General features: G+C 41.5%; 1 protein-coding gene across 1 annotated transcript in view; it reads left to right on the top strand.

Annotated features, from left to right (window-relative positions):
- Nucleotides 1–12194, top strand: part of TRIM71 (tripartite motif containing 71) — a 56836-nt gene that overhangs the window by 39276 nt on the left and 5366 nt on the right. The window contains exon 2 of the mRNA XM_086468398.1: nt 2277–2444. Coding sequence (XP_086324524.1) covers nt 2277–2444 — 168 coding nt within the window. The remainder of the gene's footprint in view (nt 1–2276; nt 2445–12194) is intronic.

Genomic DNA, 12194 nt, shown 5'->3' with positions numbered 1-12194 from the left:
GTGTAAGGGCGGAGATCAGTCCATCACTGTCTACTTCTTTTTGCCCAGTCCTGTTAATTCTTTTGCTCTAAGAATTAAATCTAGGTTGTTTTCACCATTTTGTTTACTAAGAAACAAATCCGGGGCTATACCAGTGGCTTTGTACTCTTTACCCAAGACTTTCCCCTGCCATGTCCTACATAATCTGAATATTTCGGAAATGAGATTTTTCACTTGTGTCTCTTCATTCTAAAGTCAGGAGTGATGTTTTCTACCACATTGGTGGATGGCAAGAGACAACTGAACAGCTTAAAGTTAGTTTTTCCTCTTTGGTTTGAACGGCTGGGTGACTTTACTGCTATGTTGCAGCAAGAGTGCCTGGGTGACAGGACTTGATCTGTGCTGGTTTACTGAGCTTTTGCTTCTGGTGTTGACTATTTTTGAGCACTAAGAACAGATTTAACTTGCTTCTGGACTTCTGTTCATATGGTGACCATTTTCCTTTCAGCTGCTCTGCTTGATTGAGGCACCAAATCCCTTCTGTATGTTTTTAAAGTATATCAGATTCATATGACTTAACTTGATACCCTGTCTTGGTTTTCATTCTCTCTCAACTTCTCAGTTGTTTAAGTGGAGTCATTCAGCAACATGTAATAAACATTCCCTGTAATTTCAACAGCAAAAGTACAGAACTGCATGAGCAAGTGAACATTGTATACGCATGGATTTAGAGAACTGCAGTGTAAAGACTGGGAACTCTTTAGTTGAGAAAGATGATGCATTTGAATAATGCATTTCAGAGCCAAGGCAGCTTTTTACTTACAAAAGACAGAGAGGATCTGAGACGCTGCCTGAGTGTATTTGAAGAGAAGTAAAACATAACTGTTTCAGTTTCCCTACAGCAAAACTTAACTTAAAAAAAAATCAATTTTAGTAAAATACAACATGTGTGCGCACACACACATACCCCTTTGAGAAATTAATCCACATACCACTTCAGCTGTTGTGCTTATAGGAGCTTAAAATGTCACTTTATGCAGCACAGTCAATCTGAGGGAATCACCTGTCCTGTCCTCCCCCTTCCTTTTGAGGGAGAAGGGAAAGAGATGTTATGCACCCTATCATGAACTGTTAACTGGAATCGGGAGTGGCTGGATGACAGCTGTGAGAAGACAAGCATATCAAACACTTGTCCAATCTTTGTTCTACTTTTACTCCTTGCTCCTTTCTGTAAGGTAGATTTCAAATAGCTGGTGACAGAAAAAAAGTTCGTAGTATGAAACCTCGTTTGCCATTATATAGTGGTTTTTTGACTCTTCCATAGAAATGTAGTTTTTTCTACCATGACACTCATAACAAAAATAGTGTGTAGTTGAGCAAGACTTTGAACACAGAACTTCCTTGTGTTGAAGTGTTACTCTTGCACTAGCATCTTTGAAAACAAAACAGCTGATTTCTGCTTGCCTCTAAGAAGACACACTTCCATGGAAGATGCTATTTCTGTGTGCTGCTTCCCTCTACTGGGTGGAATGGGAACAGTTATGGCTGATGAATGGATCTAACTTCCTAGGCTAACATCTTGGTGTAAGACTTTAATTGTGATTTGAGTATAGGCATTTTAAGTGCTTTGTGAGTAGAATGGGGTTTTAGTGTTACCCACAGTTCATGGTAGCATTCAAATGCTCTGATGGGCATGTCTTGTTTTCCAGCTCAAGCACATCTAAGTATCACTGGCGTAGAAACCCTATGTCATAGCAAAGGATTTTTGCTTAGCTGTTGGGAGTGGTGGGAGAGAATCTTTCCTAATATTGTCACTGCCCTGAACATAAGGGGCTTGCATATTTTAGAAATGCAGAGAATGGTTCTCAGCATGCATAATTTGTTTTCCCCTGCTGGGTGGTGGATGTGCTGGTCCTGCAGTTCTCCAGTGCATTGATTATTAAATGATCTGCTTAAGAGAATGTGGTGTTTGTGTATGCAGGAAAAGTCTTCACCTGAAACTTGTCATAGATGACATCTCCAATCTTCAAGTGTTGGCAGATGGCTTCCGCTCTTAAGAGGAGCTTGATGTGGACACTTTTCCTAGTATTGTATTGCAAAGAAAACAATGACACTTCCATCTAACTGTTGGAATACGATTTGGAGCTTACTGGGAAGGATAGCTCTTCCTCTGTGGAGAAACTATTGTGAAGTCTTTGCCTGTTGCTACTCTCTTTTATAGTTGAGCTGTTTGGGATTTTTTTTGGTGGGAGTTTAAGTCTTCAGTAGATAATGATGCAGACTTTTTTTTTTTCTAGGTACTGCATTTTTACTGTGATACCTGTTCTGTCCCCATATGTCGGGAATGTACCATGGGACGACATGTGGGTCACAGCTGTATCTACCTCCAAGATGCCCTACAGGATTCCAGGACTCTCACCATTCAGCTCCTGGCAGATGCTCAGCAAGGACGACAGGCTATTCAAGTAAGAGACTTCTAACTTGAGTACTTTATTTCCCCCTCCTTCTTCCCCCCGCAGCTTGTCTGTTACAGGGCAAGGTGTCAAGGCAAAAAGCTCTCTGCTTCTGCTGTCAGTCTTCTCACCCCTTCTGTTCTCTCAGATCTCTGACAGAAGTGGCTGTGGAGCTGAAAACAAAGTGTTGTTATATGAGTTTTGTATTCTTGCAGCATAATCCTGTCATCTAACTCACAATATATACGAAGCTCTACACACACATTTGAGCATGAAGCATTTTGAAGAAAGTTCTGATCTTGTGTAGCAGTGCTAAGCCTGGCTTTGTTTTTGCGACTGAGACTTATTTTCATCTTTCATGCCTGTACAGCATCTAACACTGTAACCACCTGTGACACCGGTTATGTCTTCAGTGTTGCCACCAAATGTAAAACACTAATCAGCTGTTGGATTAGTGTGAAACTTCTAACCTGCCTGTGCAGAGGATCTGGAGCTATCTCCATAGAAGGATTACTTTGCACGCACAGGTGCATACTATAACTGCCTGTTATTGCATTCTACCTCAGCTATGTTTTATAATGCAAATAAAAATACCTAGCAAGGACTGGAAGTAAGGTATACAGTGCTTCAAACTACACAAGGAATTTACATAGGGAATTAATGTGCTGGGATATGCAGATACTTACTTTTGCTAAGTAATACCTAGTAGTAACTATTACATGATAGTAGCAGTAGTTTTGCCTGTATAAAGACTTTGAATAGGGAAAGCATAGTGGGAAGCTTCACTCCACACTACTACCTTCTAGTTTTGTTAGCCTCAAGTGCTTTAGATTTGAGCTGGATATTCTGAAACTCAACACTTCTATGTGATTTAGCTAATAAGATTTTTTTTAAAATGTAAACATTGGTAGAATGTAGAAACGTTCTGAACTTAAAGTGCTTTCCTGGCACATGCATGGTACAAAAAATAATAATTAAAAAATCCCTGAACAAACCTGTCATCCACCCATCACTGCTTGTTTCTAGTAGATGAAGAAGTAAGCTTGTTCAATGGTATAGGAGCAGCTAACTCTTCTCTCCTCAAGTCTTCGCACATGTGGAATAAAATAAATATTATGATGGTATAGATAATAAACTGTTGTTGAGGTCTCCCTTTAGTTTGTGATGTTTACTTGTTACAACAGAACAGCAAACATCAGGTTTTTGGAGCTGGATGGCTAATTTAAAACTCTATCTTAAGACAGGATCCTGCAAACCTTAGCTTATTTCCAAGATTTGTTCTAAATTGGATCATAGTGCTCTTCAGCAGTACCCATACTGAAACATTTCATGTGTCCCCAAAGTGAGCAAGGAGGAAGGGATCGTACTAGTTTAAAGAACCTCACTGGTGCAGTATTCTGAATTTCTCCAGGCTATCCTAGACAAGGGCTTGTCTGTTAGTAATTAAATTACTGCTTTTAACCTCCAGGGCTGTTAATTATCTAACTGGTGTGGATAAATTGTCTAAGGAGGGACTGTCTCTTGGAGTAGAAACTAGCAGAATATCACAGAGTACCACTCTGCTACTATTGCATGAATGCTTTTGTGCCTGCTTGCCTCCTACTGGGTTTACTTTGCTCATTCCTCCCCCATTTTCTTCTGGGTTTTATGTTGGAGGCTCCTGCTGTTAGGCTGAGCTTGTTACACTTGACTACTTTATGATGGTACAGGTAGAAGGTAGGTGGTACAGGCTATGCTCATGTAACTTGAACAAGCAGCTGAACTGAACTTAGTATGTACAGTTTTGCCCTGATCTAGCTACAGCCCATCCAGGTTAAGAGGCTACCTTGGAAGTGTTAACTGGGCAGATTGTGTAAAGATTCTGTAAAATGAGCTGTGCTTTTCAAGAACTGAGTTGTTTTATTAGTTTAGTGGGCTTTTTAATCTGGGCTGCTGTACAGAAAAAGGGTAGTGAGTGAGCAGATAAGTGGTAAAGTTGAGGAGGTGGTAATCTGTGTGTGCATATGCAGGAATGGTAAGACTGTACAACTCAAGACAGCTACTACCTAGGCAACATCAGCAACAATTAGAAGAGCAAGTGATGCAGTTGAAAGCAGAGGTGCCCGACTCGGAGGCTGATACAGTGAGCCTGCTGCATAAAAGTTTTCATGGCGCAGAGCCTTCCTTGTTATTGGGATGATAGGGTTGTGAAGCTATGTGTTTATCCTAGGGAGGAGACAGCATGTCATGAATTTTGCAAAAACCCCTCTAAAGTAACTAGACTCTAAATTAAAGAAATTGTCTTCAGTGCTTTTCTTAAAGTTTGGGAACTGTCAACACAATTAAATACCAGTACAAGCTGCCGTATGAGGAACATAAACTGGAGCTCTAAGAGACTTGAAAAGTAATATGGTGTAGTAACACTTCTTAGTGGGACTGATTCGTACTGCTGTACTAGTAATTCTTAATAGGCTCTGAAAGTGGTAGCTCTCTGACATGAGATGTTGAGGATGGATGAGGAGAGGTATTTGAGAGTAAAGGGGAAAAGGTGGAATTCGAAGGGCGTTGTGGGAGAGAGGAAATCAAGCCATGAGTCAACTGGCTGGAGAGTATCTGGTTAACCAAAGTTGAAGGCTTTTAGGAAGAAATGTTTATTTAAACTCTTCCTGCGGCTTTGGAGGAAAGATTGTTTTTCAGACTTGAAAAAAAAAATAATGCTGTGAGTTGGGATACATTTCAGCCTCTTGATCCAATGAAGCCTGATATAGTCTGTCACTCCTGAAAAGTCCAAACCTCACTTCTCAAAGGAGTTGAAGTCCTCTGTAAGAAATAGTAAGCCTGGCAGCAAGAGGCTTGCTGTTTTCCTCAGCGAGGTTCTGCAGTAATGGAAAGGTTCCCCTGCTTTCCCTGCACTGTGGTGGTTGTGGCCTGGATAATGCATTTCTAAGCCTGTCCCTAACACAAGGGCTTGTGCTTGTGTACTTGAGTGGTGAGCTGATCCAGCTGAAAGGGTAACTTCTGTGGGATTACTTTCCAGCTGGGTCAGCCCTCTGGCTGGTTCACTGCAGTGCCACAAGGACTGTTGATGGTGCTGGGCAACAGAGCAGAAACACCCAACTCTGTTGCTTCTAGGACCTCTTTCTTGTCTCAGTGGAAAGCTATTCTCCTTGTTGGGATACTTTTCTAGCCTTTTCAGAGAGATTCACAGATGATATGATAGCCACAGTTGATACGGGATTAATGGGGTAGGGGCAAGCAGGACTGCTACCTTTCTGTATGGGGAGCTTATTCTGCTGCCTTGTTTTACCTCATGAAAGTGGACACTTAGCTGTCATCTTTCAGATTTTTTTCCAAGGACTGGGCCACAAACTGAACGTAAATCTGTTATGATGAAAGATAGATGGCTTCTTCAAAATGTCATGTTCTTAAAATACATCTATACATGTGTAATTGTATATATGTATGTATGTGTGTGTGTAATCTAATGCACTTGCGTAACAGTAAAGCACTGAGTGCTCATTCCCATTTACGGTCAATTTCCAGGTTGGGCATGTTAAAGTACAATTTGATCTGTTCACATCAGTGGTCTTAAAAGTGATTTTATTGGAAAACAAACAAATTCTTTCCTAGATAAACCTATAGTTGCTTTTGCTGGGATGTTTGACAGTGCAGCCTTCCACATTTAAATTAATGCAGTGAGACTGGTCCCGTGCAAAACATAGTGGGAGCACTCTCTTATCTACGAGCATGAAAGGCTTAGGAGTTGGTGGTAAGGCAGGTCAGCCATTAAGGCAATGCCTTTTCTCTCCCAAATTGTGGGGGAGGTGGTATGAAGTAGATTAACACCTTTATTCTAGGGGAGGGGAGGAGGGAGGTACTGTAAGAAACTTGGCTAGCCAGAGGAGGAAGCTGATCCATTGCCTTGAGCCTCTGCCCTTCAGTGGAAGCTTCCCTGTGGGCTGCCATATGGATCTGTGCTGCCGGGAGGCCGATACCTGAGAAGGATGGCACCGCGGTGCTGCAAGGGATCATTCTGGGGTTGTCACATTGAGTTAACTCAGGCACCCTCATGTGTGGCTTTGAAGTCAGGCTTGCAGGTTTGAGAATCTGAAATGAAGCTTTGTAAGCAAAATGGAGTCAATTGTTTTTTTCTAAATGTAGGACATATCAACAGAGGCTGAATTTCTTTGTACTTCTAGTTACAGTTTTCTGTTGTGTTTTAGTGAGTTCCTTAGTGTAACATATGAGCAGATGGTTATTGGGGAAGATGGATTTGACATGTGTCACTGTCCAAACTACTGTTCTGCCTAAAACTGTAAGCAAAAAGTCTGTTCTTGTAGTACACACCGGAGTGATTGTTTGTTGGTTTCTGACATGAGCTAACCTGGCCTCCAGGCCTTTGTCCATCAAAACTTCTTTTAAAATTCTCTTTACGTTAGAATCTTACTTTAAGTGAGAATTTTTTTAGTGCTTTGTACTTTTTAGACTGAAACCTTTAAATGGGTTCAACTACTGTGATTTGTGCTATAGCTGTACCAGTATTATTGCGAAGCCACTTGATAAACCTATGAATCCCTAGTATCCTTACTACAACTATACTTTGTATAGGCTCTTCCGGTTATTTTTCTAGTATAAGAACATTAGGCAGTTTATATCCAGTTCTCGATGCTGGAGAAAGCTGGCTGTTATGTCCTGGTTGGTTTATCCTGCTCTGAAACAGTGATAAGTAACTGGAAAAGTTCTGTGAAACAAGCCCTCTGTATCTTTTTATTATGATAAGCAACTGAAAACAAACTATTTATGAATGAAACACCTGGAAGTGGAGCTAACTTGAGATACACGGAAACGTTTCTGTAAGGTTTTTTTATGTGCTTTTAAAAGCTAGAGAGGGGTTTACCAGAGAATATGCATCTTGAAGCTTTTTTTCCTGTAAGTAGGATTGATTTCCTCTTAAATTGCTTAATGTTTAAAGTGTAAATGCTCCATATTGAGGTAGCGAAGTGTGTATTTAAGGTTCTTTAGCTGTTACCTGTGGTCCATTCACCCCTGAAATACTGAAGGATTCCTCTGAAGAAAACAAAGTTTGCTTCCAAGTTTGAATTCTCTCTCTGGAAGTTTGGACTTTCATTGGGAAAATTAGACTAGCAGACTTAAATATTGGAATTAATGTCTGAAAAACTATTCCCACCTTTGGATGGGTGGAATTAAAAATCCTAAGGACCTTTTTAAAAATGCTTATGCAAGCTGGTGGTGGTGAGTTGCAATACAGTTACCACAAGCAGCCTTCACATATCTCATGGTGTTGCCATATTGATGTGTTGTGCCACAGTTTATTCAAACGAGTAGTTTTCAGAACTAAATTGATATAACCTAATGTCAAGGCTCAGCATCTGGATTAATAGGGTCTGCTCTTTAGTCTCTTTAAGTAACTGCAGACATACTGATTTAATTTGGGTATCAGACTGTGGAAATCATGCAGTGAGGGCATCGACACCTTTACAGTAGCTCTTGTTTGTAGTCCATTGGAACACATGCTTTGTAATGGTTTTTCTTTCTCCTGGAGTGTTGTATGCTTCTGATGATAACTTTTCATTTTAAAAAGCTGTGCTAGTGGAAACTTGGAGTAGTGATATTTCTAGAACATTACAGTTAAATATGCCCGTGGAATATTTAAGTTAAGATTAAATTGTAGAACACTTTTTGTTAGCTTGAGGCTCTAGTTCCTAATGTCCCGTAGAAGACAGGAAGAGTGAAAAACGGCTGAACACTGCCATTCTACAAAGTGTCAAATGCTGATTTGGGCCCCTCTGCTAAGTTCTGATACTGCTTTGCTAGTTCTAGTGTTCCTTCATAGCTTTGTGTCGTAGCATCAGTTGCCATGTCAGAGCCACTGTAGCAAGCTCATTACTAGTTTTTCCCTGAGGTGGTTAAATGTAGCTAAAGGGGAGCTCACAGAGGTGCCCACCTAAAAGGGGGCTCATAAGGGACACCTGGGGTCCAGCATGACTTTGCTCTTCCCCTTTTATTCAAAACTGTCTGGAGCATGTAGGAACTGGCCAGGCATGCCTAGGTCTGCCACCTCGTCCTGGAAAAGGAGTGTTTGGTTTAGCATGCTGTGTGTACGTACTGGCACCCTGGGTGCCAGTGACACTTTACATAGAGGTGTGTTTGTGCAGAGCTAGGTCTAATAAGAGGTAAAATGCTGTATGAATTATAGGAAGAGCTGACTTGAAGTGTTAACAAAGTAGCCTTTTCTGTTTGTACAAAATGTCCAGAGAATAAAAACTGAGACATGCGCATTTAACAATCCTCATTAAATGCTTTGAAATCTGAAAGCGCAGGTAATACTGCATGCCATTGTCCTCTTCTGCCAAAGTGTGTTTTGAATGCTGTTTGTTAGTATTTGGGTGGGTTTATAGAGAAAAGCAGGAAATTCTGAAATGTGCTGGTAGCAATAGCTAGTGAAGGATATCTGCATTGCTTTGTTTCATGAAAACATGCATGCCTGCCCCACTGGAAACTCTATGTGCAGGGTTTCCTTTTGTTGTGGCCCTCTGGAACATATCACCTGTACACACACTGTTGTTACTTAAATTTTACTTTGAGGAATTGGAAGTACCAGTTTCAACCCTGAAGTTTACAAGATACATTGCAAAGTTCTTCATCCTTTTTAACACAAGGCACTGATGACATCTCTAATAGAATGGGGCGTGGTATTGGCCATCTTTGGGCCCCTGAGAAGTCACAAGTGAATAGGTACAGCTGCAAATAGGCCAACAGCTGGAAGCAAACCTGTTGTTCTCCATCTTAAATTCAGTAACCCAATGTGATTCTTTGCTAAACACAGGCCTTGTCTTCTCTTTTGCAAGCATGTGAACTGGCTGGCAGTCTAATTCACTAGCACCAGATAATTATGACATACTACGAGGAGGGTGCATCATAAAAGCTGCTTTTCTTTAAAAGAATTTATTGTTAAAAAGATTGTGTGCTGTCTGACCAGAACAAGAAATGCTGCTGCTTAACTTGTTTCCTAAAAAGCTGACCTCTTGTCTCCAAGTTCTGCACAGGAAACGTCTGCAGAACAGCAGGAGAGAGTTATCATGGCAGAGCTGTGATATCTTACAGTAATCAAAGGGAACAAGCAATTTCCATGTAAAGGAGGCTCCTGAAAGTTGTACATAGAGCTCCTGGATTTTGCTTCTCGTAGATAACTTGCCTATTGCTGTTTCCCCTCCACCATACACTGCCTGCTGCTATGTGTTTGATGCTGGTCAGCCTTCCCAGGCTGTTCTAGCCTTCTAGCCTGTATTGGCAGAGTGCAGAATCACATGAATTTTACCAGAACTTTACCAGTATCCTGAATGATATTCGAGCCTTAATGTTTTGGGCATCCTTCAATGATCTGAGCTGTTCAGGCTCAAGTAAAAATAAATCCAGATGATGATGAGAGTTGTGGTAGACAACCTTGTGCTATTGAGTATAGTTACTTGCCCTACCGTAGCCATTTTCTACAGATGGAAGACCACAGCAACCACAGGGAATTAATACCTCTCCTGCTATGATGGAGTTCTTGAAAGGTGGACTTTGGTTTTAGTGAAGAATTGAGGGAAGTTGAGAATGTTCTCAGCTGTAAGGTATAAGGAAAGCACACATGCAGACATGCTTGCTAGATTTGGAATATGAGTGGATAGCATAGTTTCCCTAACACTTCTTGAGGAGGTACCTGTTTCTCTTTACAACAGGAGGAGGATGTTTTGCTGTACTTGACAAGAACTCAGGTCTGTTTTGGAAGAAATACACAGTTTCACTGCAGTAGAAGCTGGTTCTGTGTTTGAATGGCAAAGTAGAGATGACAGAGGCCGGTGTTCTCACATGTGGACTCTTCCAGCTAGGACTGAGACTTACTGGCTTTTATGAAGCCTTGATCTGTGGACAGTTGTGATTTCATGGGTGCTTTGCTAATGGTTGTAATAAGATTTTCACTTTCTGTCAACTTGTCTGCCAGAAGCTTTGTGTGAAGGCAGGTCAGGTCTGCTTCCAGTGAGACTGGGATATTTAGACTGTCTATGAGTTTAAAGACATTCCCTGATAAAAATGTAGCAAAGGCAACTCTGACCTAACAGTTGCATGAAGGAGGAATGGCTGAAAGCCATGTTCTACTTACCCAGCCCTGTGCTGCAGGGGGGCTGCCAAGCAACATGCCTATTTTCTTTCCTCTGCCAGTTTGCAAGAAGCTTCTTTGGATTGAAGCTGAGAAACATTGGCTTGTCTCATTTTCTCAGGGATGTCTTCATCTTGACTCTGGAGACTGATCACCTAACCAAGTTAGTCTTCCTTTTCTTTTCCGTTCTCCTACATGACCTGGAAGAATAAATCTAATTCAGACTTGTTGTCTTAAAATAACTACCTGGCATTAAAATGTCCAAGTAACAGTACACTTACGTTTCTATGTTTTAGCATTCCCATTGGTGCCATAAACTAGATACTGTTGAACTTGCCAGATCACACTTTGAAAATACTAACAACTAATTCCATGAAAGATAACAGAAAGCCCTTCTAGACAAAGCTGGATCATGTTGGGTAGTTCATAGATTGTTGCATCAGGTGGTTCTTAGATGGTGCATACTCATACACAGAATTAAACTGAGGATATCTTCCATAAGGCCCTGAATGTACAGTAAAGCCTTGAAATTACGTTTTTGCTCACTTTATCAAGCCTGTATTTCTGAAGATTAAAAATGTTTTCTGCCAGAGCATTTCCTAGCTACCTAGTCTGAAACAGCTCAAGTTCTGAAATGGACCATTTCTTCAGACCAGAGTGAGGGAAAGGTGTTGTAAAGTCTATCTAAAACTTTGTATTTAAAAACAAATACCCATGGCTATTTCCTTGGCTTTCAGTGTGTAACATGGAAAACAAAGGTGAGTTTGAGTTACCTTCTCAGCTGTCAACACTTGTCAAGCTGCTACAGTCATGTGTAGTGAGTTGGTAAGGGTTTAGATGTCTTGAGTATGTTGCTTAATATTAAAATTCTAGGAATAAAATACTGATGTGCCAAGCTTATGAAAAGAGAGAAACAAGTAAATGCTTGCTGGTACAGTCACAGAACCACAGGATGGTCGAGGTTGGAAGGGACCTCTGGAGGTCTTGTTCAACCCCCCTGTTCAAGCAGGGACACCCATAGACAGTTGCCCAGGACCATTTCCAGGTGGCTTTTGAGTATCTCCACAACCTCTCTGGGCAACCTGTGCCAGTGCTCAGTCACCCTCACAGTAAAAAGTGTTTCCTGATGTTTAGAAGGAACCTCCAGTAGTTTGGTTTGTGCTACGTGGCTCTGGTCCTGTCACTGGGCACCACTGGAAAGAGCCTGGCTCGGTCTTCTTTGCACCTTCCCTTCAGGTATCTGTATAATATCTTCTCTCCGCCCTGCACCCCCACCCCCCCCACCCCACCCCCCCTTCTGGGCTAAATACTTCACATACCATCATTTTGTTCTAAAATTTTGTAACTAATAATCTAGTATGTCCTGGCTTGGCTGGGACAGAATCCCAGCCCAGCCATGCTGGGCAGGCCATGAGCAGTTTTGAGTCAGCCAGGGCAGCTGACCTGGGTGAGCTACAGGGGTAGCCCACACCGTAATGTCATGGTCATTCTAGAGGGGGAAGGTCTCCTGAGGAAGGGGAGCTCCCATGGGGTTCCTTCTGCTCCTGAGGACTAGACATCCTAGGCTGAGAATGACTGTGTACTTTATTTGTTTTGCTGTTTCATTAAATCTGTCTTTGCCT

This window comes from Leptosomus discolor, chromosome 7, assembly GCF_034619465.1.
Source record: "Leptosomus discolor isolate bLepDis1 chromosome 7, bLepDis1.hap2, whole genome shotgun sequence".
Taxonomy (NCBI): Eukaryota; Metazoa; Chordata; class Aves; order Leptosomiformes; family Leptosomidae; genus Leptosomus; species Leptosomus discolor.
This window is presented reverse-complemented; position numbering and strand designations above follow the sequence as displayed.